This window comes from Mastigoproctus giganteus, chromosome 8 (assembly GCF_048544385.1).
Source record: "Mastigoproctus giganteus isolate SK-2022 chromosome 8, ASM4854438v1, whole genome shotgun sequence".
NCBI classification, from domain to species: Eukaryota; Metazoa; Arthropoda; class Arachnida; order Uropygi; family Thelyphonidae; genus Mastigoproctus; species Mastigoproctus giganteus.
The window spans coordinates 53,818,484-53,844,444 of NC_143582.1; the positions used below are offsets into that span (position 1 = coordinate 53,818,484).

At 39.3% G+C, this 25,961-nt stretch overlaps 1 protein-coding gene across 1 annotated transcript in view; it reads right to left on the reverse strand.

Annotated features, from left to right (window-relative positions):
* The window catches only part of LOC150081532 (midasin), a 1,449,634-nt gene that overhangs the window by 1,167,168 nt on the left and 256,505 nt on the right, over window positions 1-25,961 (reverse strand). The window contains exons 18-19 of the mRNA XM_090380238.1: window positions 4,582-4,718; window positions 1,825-1,929 (exon numbers count right to left, since the gene is read on the reverse strand). Coding sequence (XP_090236364.1) covers window positions 1,825-1,929; window positions 4,582-4,718 — 242 coding nt within the window. The remainder of the gene's footprint in view (window positions 1-1,824; window positions 1,930-4,581; window positions 4,719-25,961) is intronic.

Below are 25,961 nucleotides of genomic sequence, written 5' to 3' on the forward strand. Positions count from 1 at the left end.
TAGGGCCACACTCTTGCTTGGGTCTAATGCAGCAGGAGATTAGAGATTAAAACACAGCTTGAGAACCATTCTGGAAATCCTCGTGCATTCAATAAAGCCACACTACTATGCATTTCCGATCGAACCAGAGAGAATGGATAACAATATCTCTCTGAGGATTCATTTAAATGCTGCTTCATTTCTGAGGTTGAAAAATATTGTAAGATAGCAACGTTCCTTTCAATATTTTGCTTCTATTAGATACTGCTCATGATCATCCTACATATCTAGATGATTTCAATTTGAATGTGTATTCCAACTGGCAAACACAACTTCGATAATCCAACCTATGGATAAGGGTGTTATTTTGAATTTAAAAGCATACTATTTACACACAATATTTGCTCAGGAATTGTCTCCAGTAGACGATGAGAAAAAATTAGCATTAAGAGACTTTTGGAAATCTTACAATATTTACCATGCCATGTTAAACATTAATAAGTCCTGGGCAGAAATTACTAAAAGTTGTTTAAATGGCACATGGAAGAAAATATACCCACAGCAAGTAAAAGGCTTTAAAAAGATGAACCATATGAAGAGGTTACAGAGCTACTTCAGTTGGAGGTTGATGCCAAAGATGTGGAGTTAATAGAGGAAGAGAAGGAATTATCTAATGAATAACAAATTGACTTGCAGGCAGCAATAGTGAAAGAAGATGCTGACGAAGCTCAAGATGAACCAAACGAGGAGCCAAGATGCTTCATCGCCAGTGAGATGGCAATGGCATTTCGTGAAATTGCATTGGCAATAGCGAGGTTTGAGCAGATGGATCCTGACAGCGAACGATTCTTAAAAGTTAACAGAAGGGTGAATGATATGCTTGCTTGCTACAAAGAAATCTATGATGAAAAGAAAAAAGCCACTGTCCAGTCATCCATTAATATGTTCTTTTGTAAGATTGAGCGGCTGACCCCCTTCTAAATCTCCACAGCCCTCAACCTCCGCAGCGGCATACTTATCAGCCGAAGATGTCGATTCTGGCAATGATGCTCTAGAGGTAAAACTTACTGACGTTATGCCTGTCTCCTCTCATTTTTTGGAATTTTATAATTTTTAAATTGCATGCTTTTGCAATTTTTTTCTGCGCATGAGATAAAAAATTGAATAAATACAATAAATAATTCTATTCACATGTTCTTTGATCATTTCTTTTTTGATTCAATCAATTCAGCAATCACAGTTGTGAGTGCTGCACAAGCATGGGGGAAATTCGTCTTATGTAAAAATCCAAATTAGGTAGTGTACAAACTTGCGGAGAAACACAACACAATAATAATGGGTATAATACAGTGTGCTAATGAACTTGTTTTCACAAAATCTCTAACAATACTTATAACTTATTGTGACTGGTACATGGTCTGGTACAGGTACTTTTAACAAACAATGTTTACCTGTATATGTTACAGATGATAGATTTAAATGTATATAGTTTTTGTTAATAATTTTTCTAAATTTTAGGTGGGAAAATTAGTATCAATCACTTATGATTATCTCCTAAATTAAAAGTTAGGAGTGCCTTTTTTTTTTTTTTTTTTTTTTTTGTGTGTGTGTGTGTGTGAGGAAATGTATTTGTTCTAAGTATACAGCAAAAAAATAAACAATTCGAGAACAACAAAAAAGAAATAAAGGAAAGCTAAGACACTACAATGCAGTAAAAATTATTTATTTCAATTCAATAATTACAAAGTTATTTTTACTAATGATATTCACTACAAAATTTACAGAACTAGAAAAACCACTGGTAATAAATATAAAATACTTATCTGCCAGTGATGAAACACTCACCGATTCCTTATACCAGGAGGAAGATTTTTCTTTCCAACATCACTTGCAGGATTCATGCAAGCAAATAATCGAAAATCTGGATGTCTGGTTACAGGCTCCTTGTCACTAATAAAAGATCAAACAGAACTTGCATCACCTTTCTACCCACACTACATCCTTTGTGGTTGTTTTTCATTCAAGTAAACTAGTTTATACTTGTTTCAAAAGTATACTGATGTTGTTTTTAGACTAATCCAAGGGCAGGGAACAGCTTTCACTTTAAGAAAAAGCAGTTAGCAGGATTAGGCAAATTTTAAATTTCACAGTCTGATTTTTACATAAAATTCAGAAATTTCAGCTCAGTTATAACAAAAAGTCTAAACAATAAATAACCTTTACTTGAAAATAAGTAAGACAGATCCCAGTGCCTTTTCAACAAAACACACAATATATACAGGGTTTTAAAATTAAAATATACCAGGGCCTCCCTTGCTTATCTTTAGGTTTAGAATATTTGTTGCATGGACTGCTTTTGTCATATCTGAGCTGAAATTATTGAATTTGGTGTTAAAATTAGACTAAGTATTATCACTTCGGTTTAACAATTTGTAAACTTAAATTCTGCCTACCTGAATGATTTTTAGTCAATGGAAACTGGTTTCCCATCATCGATTTAGTCTAAAAACATCCTCATTGTACTTCTGAAACAAACCTAAACTAATTTTACCTGAGGGATAAAACAAAAAAATACAACAGTTGCATGTCATGGTCACTTTTCAAAAGGCACAATTAGCTGTGTTGAAAGGACAGGAATGTGTCACATCTTCTCTTGCAAATAATGATGAAAGAAATAATGTTCAAAAGAATTATTTTGAAAACAATAACAAGGTGGAAAGCAGCAATTTCATAAAATATAAGTTAAAAGCAAAAAACAAATGCACAATAATAAATTCTTAATTAGTAATAAAATATGATTGCTGCTGTCATTTCCACAAAAAAAAAAAAAAAAAGATAACAATGCAACTAATAACAACAACAGCAGCAGATCAAATAATTTAAAAATGGCAGATACATAGCACACAAATAACTTACAACATTCTACATTGTTTATAAGAAGAAATGGCACATCCAGTAATAATTTAAATATACAGGCAGTACAGTTTCGATGTCCCATTTACATAATGCAAAGTACACATTGATCGTCGTTGATTCAACAATGGGCAAAGATGGCCAATGTATACTATGCATTATATAAATTCGAAATATCTTAATTTCTATTATATTTTATATAATCCTAAATTCTATTATTTGTTATATAACCTCAAACTTGATTTTTTGATAGTGCTTGTGATAGATCATTACAGAGACAGAGAACCACTTATTGTTGTTTTTCCTTTCTATTTGGATGGATGGCCCTGGAAGAAGTAACCCAAATTGTAGGTATACAGGGATAAGTTTTTGTATATTATCCTTTGCATCTATGTAACATACTCTACTTACACGTTCTCCATAGATGTATCCAGTTATGTCTTTTACAATACTCTTCCCCATAAACTGATGCATATACAAGGTGTCTCAAAAATATTGGTACAAACGTTTAGGGGAGGTAGGTAACATCTAAAGAAATGTGAATCGCATAGGAACCCATAACCAGAAACATCACCGTAAGTCGGTACACAGCGCTGTTCATCAGTTCGCTAGAGGGAAAATTTCTGGTTTACTCATTCAAGCAGTAGTCGCCGCACAAAGAACATGCATCGATATACGAACTGTGAGCTGGCAGACATGCACCTAGTGTATGGATTAGCAGAGGACCCACACGGTGTGCGCCCCCATGCGGCACAACATCGCTTCGCAATAAATGCGTGGGCAGGTATGGTTGGTGACTGCTTAGTCGGCCCATACCTGTTACCATCCTGCATGAACTCCGCTAATTATCAGATCTTTCTTGAACAAGTTCTACCAGGGTTACTTGACGATGTTGCAGCAAATGTGAGACGCAACATTTGGTTTCAACATGATGGGGCACTTGCCAATTATGGAAGGTGTGTTCGTGACCATTTGAACAGGCGTTTTGGGCGTCGGTGGATTGGCCATGGTGGACCCGTTTGCCTGGCCCCCATGCTCACCTGATTTATCGAGCCTAGATTTCTTTCTGTGGGGGGCCCTCAAATCTATCGTGTATGAATCGCCTGTGGGGACGGAAATGGATCTCGTGGCGAGACTCGTCTACGCTGCTGCTGCTACTGTCAAAGAAACTCCAGGTGTGTTCGACCTTGTCCGCCAATCCATGCTGCATCAGTGTCACGCATGCATCACGTCTCATGGTGGAACCTTCGAGCATCTGTTGTAACATCATGAAATGCATCCATCTCGTACTCCATTGTTAATATTATGTCAAATAAATGTTTGCCACTAATTACTGTCTTGTGTCATTTCTGCTTCTTGTGCCTCTGCAACTACTTTCCTGTGATGTTTCCGGTTATGGGTTCCTATGTGATTCACATTCCTTTAGATGTTACCTACCTCCCCTAAACATTTGTACCAATATTTTTGAGACACCATGTATTTAACAAATAATACTGTATATATATGTATATATATATATATATATATATATATATATATATATATATATATATTACATTATGGACATTGTGTATATATTTCAACTGCAATGGCACTAGCTCATAAATTCCATATATTAATGATTATCAACATACTATATACCTCATATATATATATATATATAAGCTATTCATTTAATTGCATACTAACCCTCTCTCTAAAAGCAATACTGAACCAGCAGCACTTTCTAACAATCCTCCAAGGCATTCTAGCATTTCTGCTTCAGCCAGATTGATTTCATCTAATAGAATCCAGTCTCCTTGTTTCATTGATTTTATTAAACTGCCCTGTAAAGCAGAAATTCTTTTTAAGTGGAGCAGTTTTATTTAAAATAAAATTTTATCATTAAATGAATTTTAAATATGTTTTCCATGAAATTTATTATATGTTACAAAAAACCTTTATGTTAAACATGAAATAACATTACAAATAATTTGTAACTGACATAATGTTAGCAGTTTTTCTTATTCAATGAAGCTCAATATCAGAATGAAACTGAATCCAGTCAGTTATAACATACGAAACTACTTTCCAATTGAAGAAATTAACTGCATGTAAAAAAAGAATAAAATTCCAAAAGAATAATTCCACACTTAAGAAAAATAGGTTCATTCCTAACCCTATATAGGGTTTAAAAAAGTGTATTACCATAATTTTATAATAATCCTATTTAGAAAAGTTCATTCCAACAGGAAACTTGACTCATAGCTTAATACAGTATAAGCCTTTTTATCGACACAATTGGAACAGTTAGGCAGTTAAAGTGGAAAACTATATAAAAAGTTAATTTTATTCTGAATTATATTTTCACTTAAAATGTGTAAATTCATTTAAACAAAATCAGTAATTTTCATTTGTTTCAATGTGATGTTTTCCAGATAGTCCCTCTGCTTTAACTTAACATCATTGACAATTTAATTAAGCTTGTTCAATATAGTGTAAACTGCATTAAGGCATTTTTGGCTCTGGATTTGATCCAATACATTCTTCTTCATATTTAGTTCGATTTGTTTCTGTTGCAGTTGGGTCTGTATGATTTCTGCATCATCCATAACTGCATTTTCTAAAGAAGCATCACTATGAATCCGATGCAATTGGATTCATAGTGATGCTGTAAATCAGTGGTCTCAAACTCAAATTGCATGTGGGCCTATTGCACAATCTGAAAGCAGCTGACGGGCTGGAATTTTTTTTAAACAAAATGAGAGTGAATATATATACAGTAAACCCCCACTATTCGCGGTCGTTGATTTAATATAAAATGAAACCTAAAAAAATGTGAATTTTAAAGCACTGTGAACATTTTCCGCCATAAAAAAACATGGATGTGGCCAAAATTATCTTTCCCGGTCAAAACAGCACTCAGTGGGTGGGGGGAGAGGGGTGACAAAATCGCAAGCGTGGATGTTTCTCGCTAATCCTTCTTCAGTATGTGTTATGCGCTTGTCATGGAAGGTTTCGTCGTTTGCTTTTAATTTATATGCTTATAAATTGAATAAATTTATCAATTTATAAATTGATATGCTTACAAAAGTGATAAATCTACTGTTTTGCAGTGTAAAACGGACTTTTTCGAGTGTGTTAATGGAAGAAAGTGACTTTATTGTGGACAAGTTCTTTCTAACCCGTACAAAAATATGGCTACGAATAACAAGGGAAATGTGAAAAGATCAAAAGTGATGACTAGCAAATAAAATTGAGTATTAGACAAAATTTCTAATGGTGAAAGTGTCTCTCAGTTGCAAAACATTATAAATCAATGAGTCCTGGTACAATCAATCGAGAAATCGGAAGAAAAAATCCGCCGTAGTGTCCGTGAAAACGCGCTAATTGCTTCAAAAATTTGCTCTGTAACTCGTGATGTTAAATTAGAAAAAGCTTTAAATCTGTGGATAGAAGACTGAACTCAAAATAAAATTCCGTTAAGTTCACTCATCATTCGTGAAAAGGCAAAACTCCTTTATCAACACTTTAGCGAAACTGGTGATAGCACTGGCGGGATACGTTTTTTAACTAGCAAAGGCGCAGTTTGAAATTTCTAATAAATATTACATTTAATATTAAATTGTTTCTTATTTTCGTTTCGATGCCATAAGCTTGCATTTCACTATGTACTGTCTGATTTTAGTGTATAAGTCACGTTAAAGTGAGCTCCCGAATTTTGGTTTATTTTGTGTGTTTTGAACAATCCCTGAGTTGAGAAAATAGGAGTTTGTGAAAATATAAAGTGTGGTGAGTGTAGGTGTAAAGTTTTGGAGGTTGGGGTCGTGTTTTGAGCGAGATACATTTGATTGTATTTTTTGCAGGTTTTCAGTTTGTGCTTCCTATGCTGACTCATAGTCCCATAGACTTAGCATTGTGCAAAAACCCATTGTGAATTTTCTCATAGGTTAACCATTGCCCATAGACTTTACATGGGACAAAATGGCTACCTAGATTGAACTTGTTTTTAGGGTATCCAGGAGACTTTATAACAGGCCTAGTGACACCTACATGGATTATATACCTAACATAAACTGAGAAATATTAGAAAATAATTGATTTTTACATGTTTTCCTATGGTAAAATTTTTTCCCATAGGTTAACATAGGATTTTGTGTGGGCTGGTTTCGGGCTGAAATTCAGAAAACTTTAAACGTTTATATCTTTTTACCTATTGGACTTGAGGTGCTCATCTTTCGTGGGAGTATTCTTAAGAAAATTACTTATTTTCTGGGATTTTTCCAGCTCCATCTGGTGATTAGGAGCTGAGTTACAGAAACTGGTTTTTTTTTTTTTTTTTGCAAATTCAAAACTTTTATGCAGATTTGTGTCCATAGATTAACATTGAAAAATATATACTTTTGAATTAGTTTCTTCCTTATAGGAGTGAGGTAAGTAAGTAATAGCAGGAGAATCAAGAAGAAGAGGATCTTATCAAGAAATAAATAAAGAATTGTTTTTTACAGGCGGAAGAGGAGATTTTTAGTTTTTGTGGAATTGTTTTGGTACTGTTTTCTTGAAACAATACACACAATGGATACAGAACCTAACAGAGAGACAGTTCGCGATTCAGAGGTAGAGGAGGTGTGCTCTAGCGAGTATGGGGATAAACCCGAACCCCGTAAGAAAAACAAGGGCAAAAAAGTTGTATCACTTAAGGGAAATTCTAAGGGTGGAAAAGGTAAAAGCAAACAGAAAAAATCTGTTCCTACTGACAAGGATCAAAGTAGACATGATTCTGAGGAAGGTACTTCTTCTGACTCGGAGTCACCAGTGTTAAAATCTCCTGAAGTATTTAAAACACTTAAAAGTCGCAAGGTTCCATTGACCCCTCCGGTTGTGTCATGTGGGGATGAGGACATAGCTTCTAACATAGATAAAGATAATGTAGTATGTCCCCCTAGATTAGCGGTGGAATCATCCACGTTGGAGGAGCCTAAAAGAATACATGTGCATGGTCCCTCCAGTTCATCTGTATCGGGTGGACATGGGGGAGACGGAGAGACTCCGAGATGGGAGTCGATACTGAGTTCCCCACTTGAAGATGATCCTGTACTTGGACGGGTTCCGGAGGTATTTGAAATGTGTTCTGTAGTTTCTAGGGTTAAAAAAGCCCTTACCGATTTTCTGTTCTCAGAGGCTAGTGGGGTTACAACTGCTGCTTCTGGACGTATTTTGGGCTTCTGTGCCGATTTGGAGGCAGTGAATACTACCTTACTGGTGGAAAATGAACGTTTGAGGGTACGTTCAGCCGAGCTAGAGACTCGTGCAGAGCTTTTTGGAAATTTACTGAAGACGCAGACCGAATCTGGTAAATTGCGTCCTGGACATAAAACATTTGTCACTATGTCTAGTCTGAGTGGGGGAACATGTTCCCAAACTGTAGCAAGGGACCAACCAGAGAGTATGCCATCTACAAAGGACACCAGAGAAGAGAAGTCAACAGAAGTTCCCTTGGATCCTACCTTGCCTGATGGCACAGTGTATGAAAAATCTCTAGCCTTGAAGACAGCATTAGAGAATGTTTTCAAAGAACCATCAAACAGAATTACAACAGGTATTAGATTGCGGATTGCAAACATTTTTAGTAAGATGGAAGCCATGCTGATAGAGACCTTCCTGGAAAATGAAAAGGCAAACGTGAAGATACAAATCTACGAACAATGTGGGGCAAATCAAATGCAACAGCGTGCCCCCACATATGTCCAGGCGCTGAGGAATGGCTCAAACCAGTTACAACCAAACGAAGAAGGGCAACAAGAAAAAAGGCAACCACTCTTGAAAACACCAAACTTGGTGGTTCTCAGACCGACAACCCTGGAAAACGCTGAAAATGTCCAATCCAGAGAAGAACTGAAGGTTAAATTTATGAAAGAGATGAAAGATGACTTGAGGACTACTAGAATTAAAACAATAAGAAAAACAAGAAGCACGGGACTAATAATAGAAACAGAAAATAAGGAAGATATACAGGCAATAATGGAAAACCCAAAACTTGTCAAGTTAGGGCTAACAGCGGAGCCGCCAAAAAAGCGTGGGCCTTCAATTATAATATTTAATGTAGACCAAGACGTAACGCCTGAACAACTAACAACTGAAATTGTCACCAGAAATTTAAGGAATTTAGCCCAGGAAGAACAAAAAAAATGCACGGTAACACCAAGGTATTCAACCGGTACCAGATCGGGAACCAATAGGAACTGGGTAGTTGAACTAGACCCATCTGCATGGCAACAGCTGAAAGACTGCAACAGAATATATATAGAATGAGGATCCCACCGGTTCTGGGAGCATGCAGCGGTGCCGAAATGCTTTCGGTGCTGCAAGTTCGGACACACAACCCACACCTGTACTCAGACAACGCCCACTTGCGGCCATTGCTCTAGCAAGGGCCATGAGTACAAAACTAATAATAGAAACAGAAAATAAGGAAGATATACAGGCAATAATGGAAAACCCAAAACTTGTCAAGTTAGGGCTAACAGCGGAGCCGCCAAAAAAGCGTGGGCCTTCAATTATAATATTTAATGTAGACCAAGACGTAACGCCTGAACAACTAACAACTGAAATTGTCACCAGAAATTTAAGGAATTTAGCCCAGGAAGAACAAAAAAAATGCACGGTAACACCAAGGTATTCAACCGGTACCAGATCGGGAACCAATAGGAACTGGGTAGTTGAACTAGACCCATCTGCATGGCAACAGCTGAAAGACTGCAACAGAATATATATAGAATGGGGATCCCACCGGTTCTGGGAGCATGCAGCGGTGCCGAAATGCTTTCGGTGCTGCAAGTTCGGACACACAACCCACACCTGTACTCAGACAACGCCCACTTGCGGCCATTGCTCTAGCAAGGGCCATGAGTACAAAACTTGCCCCAACAGGGAACAGGATCCAACCTGTGCCAATTGTAAAGCAGCCAAAATGGAATACACACATTCGATCAGAGATCCAAACTGCCCGGTCTATATCAAAGCAAAGGATCAATACCAAAAGAGAACCGACTATGGAGACAAACAATAAGAAATATAATACATCCAAAATAGAGATCATCCAACAAAATGCGCAAAGAGCCAGAGCAGTGGCAGAACAGCTAAGGATAAAAGCTGACGAAATCAATGCAGACATTCTCATACTCCAGGAGCCGTACACCCACTCTAAACGGGTGTGTGGATACCCAATCACATATAAGATAGTACACGAAGAGGAAGATACCCCTTGGGCGGCGGTAGTGGTACGCAACCCAGACTACACAGTCACGAAAGTTAAACAACTATGCTCGTCATGGGCAGCTTGTGCCCACGTATTGACGCCACTAGGCCAGTTCTACATAGTGGCACTGTACTGTAGACCAGGGGAGGACATTACCCCAGCTACACAATACCTTCAAGTTTTGGTAGACTTGCTCCCGGACGAGAAAATAATCATAGGGGGAGATGTCAATTGCCGATCCCCCACCTGGCACAGCCTGACTCCGGACAGAAGCGGAACTCGGAACGGGCAAATACTAGACGAATATCTTTCTAACTCCCCGATCATGGTACTAAATCGGCCACACCAACTGACCACATTCTGTAACACACTGTGGGAGGCCACGATCGACGTCACGCTGTCCACTAGGAACGTCGCAGGCTATATTAAGGATTGGCTTGTTCAGGATTCGTGGACAACGTCCGATCACAGAGTGATTACCTATCAGATAGCAAGGTCACTTGACAGAGCCCCAATATCCAAGCAAATACAGAGCCGATATGCCATTCGCAAAGCAAATTGGGAACGTTTTAAGGAAATCCTAATACCAGCAACGGCCCAACATCTAACTGAGACAAATCAGCTCGAGGAACCCAATAAAACCCAAACTAAAGTAACCAAGATAATAACAGAAGCCAGCAACGCAGCAATAAAAAGAAGAAGCCCGATCCGGGGGGCTGTCCATGGTGGACCCTGGAAATTCAACAGCTCAGACGGGAAACAATTACAAGAAGAAAACAATTCCAACGGGCAAGGCGTACATGGCCGGCCCATGAAGTTGAAGCTTTAAGGGAAAGATATAGAGAAGCCAGAAACAGCTACACAAATGCGATCGTCAAGAGCAAACGCAAGGCCTGGGAGACCTTTGTAAGCACAACAGGGAACACCGAACCCTGGGGTGTGGTATACAAGATAGTGACGAATAAACTTCCCAGGGGGGAAGTCATTTCAACCACCCAGACACCACAAGGTGATTATACCACCACGTGGCAACAATCTATAAGCAATATATTGGATGCCATCTTCCCGAAACCAATAGAGCCATCACTGCCAGAGCAACTTATCATCTGTCAAGATAATGAAGTTTACTCAACAGACACTCAGGAGCCACCCTTCACACGGGATGAACTACAACAAATGGCAACCACGATAAGAAATAATAAATGTCCAGGCCTGGACTACTTAGAACCCGAAATTATTAAGAAGACCGTGGAGATCGTTCCAGACCTCCTCTTACACCTATATAACAGCTGCTTGGCTAAGGGCATCTTCCCCAAAAAATGGAAGACAGCAAAGGTAAAATTAATCGCCAAAAATTCGAACAAACCACCCCACCTGCCAAACTCCTATCGGCCAATAGTCCTGCTGCCGGTTGCAAGCAAACTGCTTGAAAGACTACTCTGTACAAGGATAAATCAGCATTACCAGGCAGCGAAACTCACAGAGACATCACAATACGGATTCAAGAAGGGTTCGTCTACTGTGGAAGCCTTGCGTAGCCTATCGGAATCAGCAGCAAACTGCAATAATAAATATCTTCTAGCCATCTCTGTTGACTTCGCTGGGGCGTTCGACACCATTTGGTGGCCGAGCGTACTGGCAAGACTAAGGCTGGCGCATGTGCCGATCAACTTATATTCTATAATTAGGTCTTATCTCTCCGAGAGACGCATCATCGTGGACGCACCTTATGGTAGAGTGAATCGTGATGTCCACAGGGGCTGTCCCCAGGGTTCTGTTCTGGGGCCGCTCCTGTGGAATATGGTTTTGGATGGGTTCTTGGCTTTGCACCTTGGTGATGTGCACTCCCAGGCCTTTGCTGATGATTTGGTCCTCACCATTGCTGCAGACAGCCGGGCCCAGCTAGAGGAAAAGGCCAATCAGGCAATGCTGATATTGCAAAACTGGACCAGAACACACTGCCTGACAATATCAACAACAAAGACGTCCTCCGTCCTGCTAAAAGGCAAGCTTGATATACGTAGACCGCCACAAATAAAGGTGGGACCTACCACAATAAAATTAGTGACCCAGTTAAAATATTTAGGAGTTATACTGGATGGTAATCTTACTTTTAAACACCATCTAACTTATATCAGAGCCAAAATCAAAAGATACTCTGGATTGGTGGCTAGGATCGTCAGGCAGGACTGGGGGTTAAACCAACGCACCCTATCATTGTTTTATAAAACAACCTTCCTACCGATCATCACTTACGCCTCAGCAATATGGTTTTCCAAAACAGGAACTGTAGTAAACCGACGCATCCTTGATGCAACGCAAAGAACAATCCTACTGACAGTTACACGTGCTTGTAGGACAACCAGTACCCACGCGCTGCAGGTCTTGGCCGGAGCTCTTCCCCTTGACTTAGAGATCATGCGTAGGGGAATGAACTACCACATACAGAAAGGAATACCTTGTACATACCATGGCTATACTGTGGACATTAATGCACCACAAAAAAATGAAAAGACAAGGCTGCAAAAACACCTGATGCAAGTTTGGCAGGAGCGCTGGGCCAACTCAAATAAGGGAAATATCACCAGGAAATTCATTCCGAACATCGACAGGATGAAACCAAGTTGGGGGACTGGGGTACATGGCCGTACATGGCCGTACAAGGCGTACATGGCCGGCCCATGAAGTTGAAGCTTTAAGGGAAAGATATAGAGAAGCCAGAAACAGCTACACAAATGCGATCGTCAAGAGCAAACGCAAGGCCTGGGAGACCTTTGTAAGCACAACAGGGAACACCGAACCCTGGGGTGTGGTATACAAGATAGTGACGAATAAACTTCCCAGGGGGGAAGTCATTTCAACCACCCAGACACCACAAGGTGATTATACCACCACGTGGCAACAATCTATAAGCAATATATTGGATGCCATCTTCCCGAAACCAATAGAGCCATCACTGCCAGAGCAACTTATCATCTGTCAAGATAATGAAGTTTACTCAACAGACACTCAGGAGCCACCCTTCACACGGGATGAACTACAACAAATGGCAACCACGATAAGAAATAATAAATGTCCAGGCCTGGACTACTTAGAACCCGAAATTATTAAGAAGACCGTGGAGATCGTTCCAGACTTATTATTGACTGGTTATTGACTGGTCAATAACCAGTCAATAACCTTATTCCAGACTAGTTATTGACTGGTCACGGGGCCTTTACAGCCAAGCTGGCAGCGCTGGGGATTGAGGTGGATCCGAGATGTGCCTGTGGGGAGCTTGAGTGCTGGGAGCACATTATGTATGATTGCACCCATTATGAGGACCTCAGGTGCAGACTGATCACTGCAATACACTACCTCCCCAAGAACTTGGAATCACATCTATTGGACTCACTTGAGGAATACAGGGAGCTAAAGGAATATGCCCAAAAACTATTTGGTAGGCGTAAAACATTGATAGCCATCTACAGAAGGTAAAAAAAAAAAAAAAAAAAAAAACACACAGAACATGCGTGGAGAGGACTCAAGGAGAACCTCGCCCAGGAACCTGCTTACTACTAATCATCTAAAACCAGCAATCGCAAGAATAACCCCATGGAGCTGCGGATCTTCCCATGATGAAGAGAACCACAGCCATAGCTAACAGACCAACAATGGACCTGACCAGTGTTCATAGCTGAGGAAAAATATGGCTACCAATGACAGAGAAGACCAACGAAGATAGAGAACTCCAAGTTGCTGCCTCAACGGAGCCATATTGGCTCTATGCTCTGCACTCTCTTGTGCAGTGCAATTCTTTTACTCCCACACCCGGCAGGGGTGGGAGGTGACGGCTTGCTGTCGCCTCTCTTCCCTGCCACACCATTTCTTCCCTCTGGTGGGGCATGGGCATGCCTCACTGAAAAATTGGGGGTCACCTACCCTATCGACCCTCTTCTTCCTATTTCACCCACCAGCCTTCATTCTCCCCTCCCAGCACTTTTTCTTGCACAGCGTATAGCCCTACACGTCCAAATTTAAATACACCAAAAAATTTCGCCCAACCTTTTAGGCACTTCAGAAACAGGCTTTCAGCGTCAACCCCATATTAGTGCTTTAATGTAAGTGATTTAAAATCAACCGCGGTCGTTCCAATTTTATTTTAGGTCCTAGCCACTAAAATCCCAGGAAAGTAAGTGGCAGGACCAGCCAGAGTACAATTGACTCAATGGTAACACCCGGCTAGCCTCCACGTGGCGAGGTATGGACAACGTCTGGTCCCATTAGGGGCCTGGCGGCCAATAAGCCGGATAAACAATGGGCACAACATATAACACTACTCATGACCCACACACTTCTAAATCTCTGGCTTTGACAGGGTACTGTCACCGATACATAGAACATTCGCGGAGATGGGAAAAATCCCAGGAGCCGCAAGACCCTCAATATACCTCATACCTCATGTACTGTCTATGTACATAGTCATATTAAGAAGGTACACATAATACATACATAGACAAAATTTTAGACTAGTTTTCCTTATATACTGTATTTCATACTTTTGAACGGAACCCCTTTATTACTATGGGAGCCATAACTCAGTATTCGTGGCATTTCTCAGGAACGTAAGCCCCGCGAATAGCAGGGGTTTACTGTATATATATTCACTCTCATTTTGCCTTCCAACATTTCAAATTTTTCTTTATGATTCGTTTCGTAATGGCGACGTAAATTGTATTCTTTTGGAACTGATATTCCCTTATTACAAATAAAACATACAATTTTATTCCACACAACACCACAAAGTACATAATTTCCCATTTATCCTGAAAAACACGTCCTTCTTCATCCACTTTTGTTTTACCCTTTGTTAAAGACATGGCTTGCAGTTTAATCTCTTAATTAAAATCACTATTATAATTTTATTTACAACTTTAATTTAACAAGGTGAATTTTCGTATGAAAGCAACACTCAAAAGTTATGCACAATTCTAAACGACAGGTATTGATATAAGGTAGAATCTACATTTTATCAATACCTATCGTTTATCGTTAGATCTACAATGCAGATCTAACGATAAACAACAAGCACAAATAAACAGGTTTTATAAGCCATGCGTTAGTTTGTCTCAATCTATATAGCAATATGAACTGAGCAGCTGTGCATCCAGCTAACCAACTAGTGACCGACTCAAGAAAAATATATATCAGAAGTACCAGCTCCATAGAAAAAATCGGAAACACCAGAATACTGATGCGCCACCAACTGTCGGCTGGCAAACTAAATTTACTGATTGTACCAACGTGCATGGTAAGTTCTCCCACCTTGCCCCAATCACGTGGCCTGGCATACAAGCATAGAGTGACAAAGACAAAGCCCCAACCTATTCATTCTATCTCTTTTTCCTTCAATAGCAGTCGCACACATAAGCTCAGTCCATATCCCTATGTCTCTAAAACTATAAGCACCGTATTTACAACAAATACATAATTGAAATGTATTCGCAGGCAGTGTAAAATTGCTTCGGGGGCCGGATGCAGCCCGTGGGCCGCCAGTTTGAGACCACTGCTGTAAATCTTTGGGAACCTTCAATTTGTCCAAAGTCCAATCAAATAACTATGTTCTTCATTATGATATTGATGAAGGTATATCAGGTTTAATATCCAAGTTTGCAGATGGTACAAAGGTTGGCAGGGTTGTTAACAACAGTATGCTACTCCAAATGGATCTTGATAAGTTGGAAAAATGGGCTGAGAAGTGGCAACTGAAGTTTAACATTGACAAATGCAAAGTACTGCACATGGGTAGCAATAACCAAAGAGAAACGTACCAACTGGGTGGTACTACACTCAGGGAGGTGGAAAGTGAAAAAGACCTGGGGATAATTGTGCACCTCAAATAGGCCTCTGAGGTTGGGTATATTCATATTACGTTCTTAGCGTTTTTTCACCAACCTTTCATGGAGTAAAATAAAATTAAAATAAAATAAAACAAAACAAATCTTGATAACTATATTTACAATAACCTGTATTTACAAAATTAATATACGTATTACAATATTAAAAGTATTAAAACACAAGATTAAAATGCATTAAAATATACTAAGTTAAAAGCGATAAAATCCCGTAGCTTTCAAAGGCTCCAGCCTTCTTCTTCAGCTGTACTCTCTATTATTCAGTACACCTTTAAATATCAGCAGGGTAATGGTAGGCATCACATGTTTCCATTCTCACGTGTTCCACTCTCTTGCATTATGGAACCGGAAGTGGCTCGAACGGAAGTCGTACAGAACCGTTCATCCTTTTTTAGGATAATAGTCTCTAAAAGGGGGTGAATCCGTACACCCCTATCCCTATTAATGTTAGTTGTAGAGCTGATCCGCAAACTCTCGAGCCACTTACGGTCCCAGAACCTATGCGCCCGATCGGTGATAGTGGCATCGTCTGGGGAGATCTGGTGCTGCTTCTCCCAAAAATGTTCGGCCACGGCGGACTTGTCATATTCCGCATTTCTTATTGCTTTTTTGTGTTCCCCCAGACGATCTTTGAGACGACGTTTTGTCTCCCCTACATAACATTCCCCACAATCCGGGCATCTAATATTATATACGACCCCACTAGCATCCTCTTTTTGAATGGGGTCCTTAACTTGAGACACAACTGTGCGCAGTCTTCGTCCCGGAAGCTGCACACAGCGTGTCTGATATTTTCTTAATACTCTAGTTATATAATCCGTCAAGCCCGGATAATAGGGAATGTATGCAGTAGATACTGGTATAAAAGATTCATCTCTCCTCTGATTTTCATTAATAAATTTATCTATAATCCTCTGGGGGTAACCACATTTAGTAAGATCCGCCGTGACACGTTCATACTCTGCTTTCCTATCATCGGAGTTACTGCAATGTGATTTCGCTCTATTAATTAGCGTTCTTATCACACTGTTCCTATGATGGCTGGTCAGGGCTGAATTATAATGCGTATATTGCCCTTTACACATCGTTTTTCTAAAGACTTTTTGTCTTTAACTGCTGGTCTTCCCTACAGACCAACACATCCAGGAACGGCAGAACTCCTCCATCTTCAACTTCCGATGTAAATTGTATGAATTGGGAGAAGCCATTTAAGATATTCAACACATGATCTTCACTCCCCTTCCGAACAAATGTAAACGTATCATCCACATACCTTTTCCAGGGGCGCATAGGGAGAACACTAGCATTAAATATTCTGGTCTCGAGCTCCTCCATAGCTAGATTTGCTATAATTGCGCTAATGGGGGAGCCCATAGCTGTACCATTAACCTGATTATATATAATGTTATCAAAAACCATAGTGTTACTTGAGAGGCACAATTCTATACCCTTCCTAATATCTTCTGGATTAAGTTGCGTCCTAGTATTTAGGGTAGTATCCCTCTGTAAAACTATGTTTGCACACCACACTCCATGGTCAATAGGAATACAAGTGAATAACGATTTTACATCAAATGATATCATAATTTCATCCTCTTCTATACGCTGGCTCCTAATAAAGTGCACAAATTCTTTACTATCCTTGATACTATATTCAGAGAGTCCTACTAGTGGAGACAATAGTTTGGCTAGGAAACCCGAAAGTGCATACGTCGGACTACCTATAAATGAGACTATGGGTCTGAGTGGCACGTCTACTTTGTGGATTTTGGGTAAGCCATAAAACCTTGGCATTTGGCTACCTGTAGCATATAGTGTCCAATATTGTTCTTTAGAAATCTTATTAGATTTAAGCCAACTCTGCAACATTCCGTTCACTTGTCGCTCCAAACTAAGAAGTGGACTCTTCTGGATAACCTTATAGGTTGTCTGATCTTCTAATAAGCTCAACGCTTTATTCTTATATACAGGTGACCCCCGCTTAACGCTGATCATTCGTTCCGGAAAAACAGAGCGCTAAGTGAATCCGCGCTAAGCGAGCGCCGCTTTCCCATAAGGTAACATATGTATTTATGAGCTGCGGTCGGTGCCATAGGATATTTCCTAATGAATAATAAACAGTAATGAAAAGATGCACAAATGTAGGTCAAAATATTTAATATTCAAATATTTGCACATATAAAATATTCTGCATTGCATACGTATAATTATGTGGTAACTACTTGCATATCAAAAGTAAATTTAAAATTCCAATTAAAATAATGAATTTAATTTAATTGATGAATTTAATCATGAAAAATGTGTGGATTTTGAGTTGGACTTTGGCCCTCTTCCAAATAAACTAAAAGGGGTATTAATTTTAAATCCCCCGCAGCGTTACAACCAACAATAAAGTCAACCGATCCTTCGCCGCTTTGAAACCTGGCATGTTGTTTTCTTCTTTCAATATGAAACTTCTTTTAGGCATTCGTTTCCACAAAAGTCCTGCTTCATCTATGTTAAAAACTTGTTGAGAAGTATAACACATAATACCCCTCTTCAATAATTTTAACAAGTTCTTTTTTGAAAGTTTCGGCTCCTTGATCTGCACTTGCGGCTTCTCCCTGGATTTTAAATCTATTCAACCAGCCCTTACCAGTTTTAAATGGTTCCACATTTTTTTTTTTTTTTTTTTTTAGGCGACTTTTCTTCAGATCATCATATTGGCTAATCTCTTTCTCTCTCTCTCTTTTTTTAATATTTAACTTAACTCAATTCTGCATTGGAATATTATCTTCAATAAAATTAAAGTCTTTCCATTTCAATCCTAATAGCGGGCCTAGTCCTATAGAATAGAATAGAATCTTTAATTGCAGCAATGATAGACATACAATTAGTCCCGTCACGGCATGGTGGTGCCAGGGGTTTACAAAACATATTTACAAAAGATACATGAGAAAGTTGCTTGCAGTGGAACAGCTATCTTTCCCGCTGCAAAAATTAATTCTTTATTTTTTTATAATTGTTCTTACAGTTAAACTTACAAGTGCTAAATTATGGCACACATCCGTTTGTCGTTGACCGGAATCGATTTGCTTCAAAACGTCTAATTTAATTTTCAAATTCAATCTTTTTCTTACATTTATAGTCTTCGTACTGCCCCAGACGTTGTTGCTTTTTCATTCCTATCAGTCATTATTAGCTCTTCGAAAATGTAACTGCGTTGGTTGAATTAATTACGATACAATGTTCAAGTAAACTTTCCGTAACGCACGATGTCTAATACTCTACTGAGTGATGACTAGACTTCGGATAAATGCATATAACGCAAATATTACAAGCAATATACTTGATCATTTTTTAAAATGTTGATCTCGGAACTACGTAACAAGTCACTGTACTGAAACTAAATTAGCGTGCGAGAAAATTTCACTGAGCGTGGGAAAATTTCTCAAGTCGGCGTGGGAAACGTTTTAATGCTGTTTTGCTATTCATTTTCAAGCTATCGACTCCATCAAATGAAACGATTTCGTTAATATGTCAAAAATGTAATCTGTAAAAGAGCGTTATAGTGATCTGTGACAGCGTTATAGTCAGATACGGGTTATAATATAAGAACAGCGTTATAGCGAATCAGCGTATAGCGAACCGCGTTATAACGGGGGCTGTTGTTGTTGTTTGGGTTTAAAGTGCAATGGCTACTTAGGCCATATTGCACTTATGGAAGTGATGCATACTGTCTGTGTTTGTTGATTTAGATGCAGTTAAATACGGTTATATAATCCTATTCGTTTTAGGAAGGAGAAGAATTCTGCAAGATTTGAATTTTCGCCTATGATATGGCTAAGTGACAAAGGTTCCTTTAAATTTGACAGAGAATTGAAAGACATTAGTCGAGCATTATTATATAGGGTACAGTCTAGAAGTATGTGTTTGACTGTGAGTGGTGTATGACAATGGTTACACTGAGGAGGATCATTTCCTGACAAAAGAAACAGATGGGTTAAATGAGTATGGCCGATTCTGGTTCTGGCTAAAATTACTTCTTCTTGTCTGTTTTCTATAGAGCTAGAAGCCCATAATTTTGGTAAGGGTTTTATTTGGTGTAGTTTATTATGGGATTGTGTTTGCCACTGAAGAGTCCATTGATCTTTACATATTCTTTGTATTTTCATTTTATATTCTGCGATGGGTACTAGCGAATTTGTTGGGGCTGGGCTGGATGGATTTTTGGCAGCGTCATCTGCAATTTCATTCCCTGGTATTCCGTTATGGCCTGGGATCCAACAGAAGATAACCTTTTGCTCATGCTCTCTAAGACGTATCAACTGTGTTTTGATGAGCTTTATTAACGGGTGAGTAGGGGGGGAATTGTTTTGTAATGCTAATACGGAACCTTGCGAGTCTGTGTATATTATGCTCTTTTGAATTGACATATGGAAGATATTTTCTATTGCAAGCTTGATTGCATATAATTCAGTTGTGTAGCTGCTACACTCTGTCGGAAGAGATTGAGAAATGATGGTATTAGGGAGTACAACTGCTGCACCCGATCCACTATCAGACTTCGAACCATCTGTATATATTTTTGCGAAGTCAGGATAATGTTGAGTATGTTCAATGTGTAGCTGTCGGACGGTAAAGTCTGATAGAGAGTGTTTACCCCACTGATGGAAAAACTTGTCACAACATGGCATGATGACGGACCATGGAGGGTCAGGATCTATAGGATCTCGCAAGATTTTATCGAAGTGTATATCCCAATCTTCTGTTAGATGTTTTAGCCTAATACCAGCAGGCCGAACTGTCTGTGGTTTGTTTCTATACAGGGTCATATACAGCGGATCATGGTATTGACCAATTAGGATGGGTAACCTGGCTTTGTATCTTGATTGCATAGTTTAACAGCAACATCTTTCTCCTGATATTTAGTGGGGGTTCATGGGCTTCGATATATAAACTTTGCACTGGAGATGTTCTGAACGCACCTAATGCTGTTCTAAGAGCTGAATGTTGAATTGGATTGAGGCGAGATAAAACACTCTCCCTAGCAGAATCAAAAACAGGCGCCCCGTAGTCCAGGCGTGATCTAATTATCGTTCTGTATAGGTGAAGAAGGGTGTAGCGATCTGCTCCCCATGTTGTCGCTGATAAAACTCTGAGTATGTTCAGTTTCTTTTGACAGTTTGTCCGGAGATACTCAACGTGTTTTTGGAAGTTTAACTTGCTATCGAAAAATAATCCTAGTAGACGAATACAATTGGCTATGGGAAGAGGATGGTTTTTCAAGTGGAGCTCGGGCTCAGGATGCATATTGCGTCTGTTACAGAAGTGTATGGCAGCAGATTTCTGGCTGGACAGTCTATAACCATTTTGTGTCATCCATCTCAGGATGCGATTAATTGATATTTGTAGCTGGCGTTCGATATAATGCATGTTTTGAGAATGACAGGATATTGAGAGATCATCTGCGAAAAGGTACGAATCTACAGTTTTCGGAATGAGTTCAATTATATGGTTCATTCTCATTGAAAATAAAGTGGCACTGAGAACCGACCCTTGCGGAATTCCTTCTTCTTGGGTGAAGATCTTAGAGAGGGTTCCCCGGTAACGAACTTGAAAGGATCTCCGATGAAGAAAATTTTTAATAAAGTATGGTAAATTACCTCTCAGGCCAAGGGAATGCAGATCTTTTAAGAGGCCGAATCGCCATGTAGTGTCAAAGGCTTTCTCAATGTCAAGACAAACCATGACGAGATGTTCCTTCTTGATGAAAGCATTTCTAATGTTTGTCTCAGTTTTGATCATGAGATCCAAAGAAGATCGATTTTTCCGGAAACCAAATTGGTTGTTTTTAATCAAGTTTTGGGACTCCAGGAACCAAGTGAGACGGCGATGTAACATTTTCTCGAGGGTTTTGCTTAGACAGCTGGTAAGGGATATCGGTCTGTAATTTTGTGGAACAGAATGATCTTTACCGGGCTTTGCAATTGCTAGTACATAAGAATGACCCCAGGAACTTGGGAAGGTATGTTCAGAAAAAATTCGATTGAAATATATGAGCAGTAAGGAGAGTGAGCTCTGATCCAAATTTCGCAGCATTACATAATATATCCCATCTGGGCCAGCAGCACTGTTTCTTGAGTTATTAAGGGATTGTTGCAGCTCAAGCATGGTAAATGGTTTATTATAATATAAAGCGGAATTTCCAGTGAAATTTAGTCTGGATTTCTCTGCAACCGTTTTAAGTTTTTGAAATGTTTGATCATAGGCAGCAGCAGAGGACAACTGAGAAAATACGATCCCCAGTGCATTTGCTATTTCTGTAGGAGTAGTAAGCTCCTGTCCATTCCAGTTCAGTAGTGGGGTGGATAAAGTAGGGAATTTGTTGTTTAGACATTTTATTTTTCTCCAGATTAATCTGGTATCGGTATTTTTATTTACCGATGAGGCGAATTTAATCCAGTTTTCTTTTTTCGCTTTACATCTGATGAAACGGGCTTTTGCTCTAAACTAATGAGATTGGAGGTGGTTGGGTGTTTGCGGAAAAGGTTCCACGCTTTATTTTTCTCTTTTTTCGCATGATTACAGTCTTCATTCCACCAGTAATTTGCTTTTCGTCTATTTCGTACTTGATATTGTGGAATGGTAGCGGATGCGGCTGTCAGAATTTGATTGGTGATGTGCTCAGTAACACTGTCGATGGGAGAGGACTGAATAATGTGGTTGTCAAATGATATGAGCGTTCTGTATTTTGTCCAATCAGCTCTTGAAAATTTCCATTTAATTGAATTTTCTGTTGGGAAGGAACAAGATGTTTGAATTTTGCAGATTATCGGATAATGGTCGCTGCTATAAGGATCATTTAGAGTTATCCAGTCTATACTTGGAAAGAGGATTGGGGAACAAATGGAAAGGTCTATTACAGATGTTGAACCTGTAGGGAGATGAATACACGTGGGAGTGCCAGTATTTAGTAAAGTTAAATTCAGCCTGTCTATCAACATTTCTATAAGCTTCCCTCGTCTGTCTGATATAGGGGAACCCCATATTGGGTGGTGAGCATTAAAGTCTCCTAGTATACAAAATGGAGATGGTAACTGCAAAACAAGATCTTCGATTTCCTGAATGGTATATTGATGATTTGGCGGAAGATCGATTGAAACTAATGTCAGTGTAATACCATTTACAATGCGAGTGGCAACAGCTTCTAAAGCGGTATGTAAATGGATGCGTCTGGAGGGGATTCTTGAATCCACGAGTATTGCTACTCCTCCATGAGCACTGTTAGGGCCAGCTCTGTCTTGTCTGAACATGGTATAATTTTTGATTTTGATTGATATCTGAGGTGTCAAATTGGTTTCCTGCAAGCACATTGCAAGAGGTCTGTAGTGTTGAATTAATTCATGGACATCATCAATGTTACTGCGAAGGCCTCTACAGTTCCATTGGATGATCTGTTCCATTACTTGGATTTGTAGGAGGAAGATGAATCTGACTGTTTTTTATAAATGGGTTGTTTGTGACGATCTAGCTTAGGTTTTTCTTTTTTGGGAAAGGTGGGGCGTGTTGAATCATTGTTATCTTCCATTTCACCATCTGCATGTAATTCAAGAAGGTCTTGGGTGGTCATATCATCGGTATCCATCCTTGTTGAGGGTGGTTGATTAACCTCAACAGGATCCGATTTTTGCAGTTTTTCTGTTGCTTTACCGTGGGTTATGATTTGGGTTGGAACTGAGAGAGGCGTATTCATACTTTGATCTACTGTGTTTGGCTTTGATGTAGGCTGGGTAGATAGAACTGATCGAGCCCAGTCTGCGATCGATTTATCCGGAGAGAGTGACACTTCCGTCTGACAAGCTACTGATTGGTGAGAGTGCATAGCCGCGGCATATGAGGTATTTGGCATGATTAGTTTAATTTGTTTCCTAGCTTCTTGATAGGAGACTTTATTTTCAGTTTTATATTTTTGTATTTTTTTGCCTATTTTCCAGAGATCACATTCTTTAGAGTATGCTGGATGGCTTCCCCTGCAGTTAGGACACTGCGGAGTTTGTGCTTTGCATTCTGACTGGGCATGAGTTGTGGAGCCACAGATTGGACATGTTGAAACGCCACGGCATGCTGTCTGGGAGTGACCAAATTTCTGGCATTTGTAGCATCTTAGGGGATTTGGGATAAAGGGTCGAGCACGGCAATTTAAGTAACCTGCTTTGACTGATGCTGGTAGATTCGGTGAATTGAAAGTTAGAATTATGTTACGTGTTGGGACTAAGGTACCATCTTTTCGTATCATGATTCTTTTTGCTTAAGTTACATTTTGTGTCTTTAGTTCCTGTACTATTTCTTCTTCAGACACGTTCAGTAGATCCCACTCAGTAATCACTCCCTTGGACGAATTCAGGGTGTTATGTGGAGTGACTTGTATTGGAATTCCGCTTAAAGTGGTGAGTTTCAATAGTTGTTCAGAATGTCTTGGGAGAGAAGTCTCTATTAGCAAGTCCCCGGATTGGAGACGTTTCACCATTTTTGGTGATGCTGCTGCATGTTCCAGACATCGTTGGATTATGAAAGGGGAGAGCTTGCTAACAGGTTGTGCCGACAGAGAATGGATAATTAGGAAGGCTGGTGATTCCTGTCTGCCTGCATCTTTTTTCATTCTCTTCGAGGTAGAGAAGTCATGGTCGGGATCATGATTGTCATGTTGAGCACTCTTGGGCTCTATACGTGGAAATTCATTGATTTCCATTACTGCTCCTTTTAGCCCCGAGGGTTGGTTTATCCCCCAGGTTACCGGCCCCGCCACGTGGAGGCAGGAGCGGTGCCACCAGTGACCAAGCGATAAAGGTTAGTGGTTAGTGTGTTAGAAAAGTAGTTATATATATACAAAAGAAAGGTGTCTTTCCTTTCTTGTAGGAGGCTTCCTTCTTTATTTAAAAAGAGCCAGAAAATAAATAACTTTGAAAGTAAAGCTTTTGGAAATCTCTTTAACAAATTCTCCTTAGAAAAAACTCTTTCAAATTCACTTTTTAAATCGCTAGATCACTCGCTTGGCACTCGGGGCCTATAACGGGGGCCTGCTGTACTTCTTTATTAAGAACCACCGTTGCTTTGCCTTTATCCGCGGGTAAAATTATAATACTATCATCTTGTTTAAGGTTTCTTAGTGCTAGTTTTTGCTTCACATTAAGATTGGAAGGAGCACTCTTAGCTTGACTAAGGATGGCTGCTATTTTCACTCGAGCTTCATTAGCTATATCTACGGGAAGTTTATTTATGGCCCTTTCCACACCCACTGCAATTTCTGCAACGGGTATTCTGGGCGGTACCATGGCAAATTTTGGTCCTAGATTTAGGACCTCCAACTGCTCTTTAGTTAGTTGTTTATTACTCATATTAATTACAAAATCCTTAGTAATATAATCATTATTGCCTCTCACCTTACTTTGTTCTTTAAGCCTGTCAAACATGTGATGCCTACCATTACCCTGCTGATATTTAAAGGTGTACTGAATAACAGAGAGTACTGCTGAAGAAGAAGGCTGGAGCCTTTGAAAGCTACGGGATTTTATCGCTTTTAACTTAGTATATTTTAATGCATTTTAATCTTGTGTTTTAATACTTTTAATATTGTAATACGTATATTAATTTTGTAAATACAGGTTATTGTAAATATAGTTATCAAGATTTGTTTTGTTTTATTTTATTTTAATTTTATTTTACTCCATGAAAGGTTGGTGAAAAAACGCTAAGAACGTAATATGAATATACCCAACCTCAGAGGCCTATTTGAGGAGTTATTTCGATGTTACGGCCATCCAATTATGCAGTGCATCAAGGAGTTTCAGAGACATAGTGTCAAGGAGGCTAAACAGGAACAACATTTGAGGTTTGCACACCGATGTAAGACACACACACTTATACCACGAGGCTTTCTAACAAAGCTACCTTTTGAG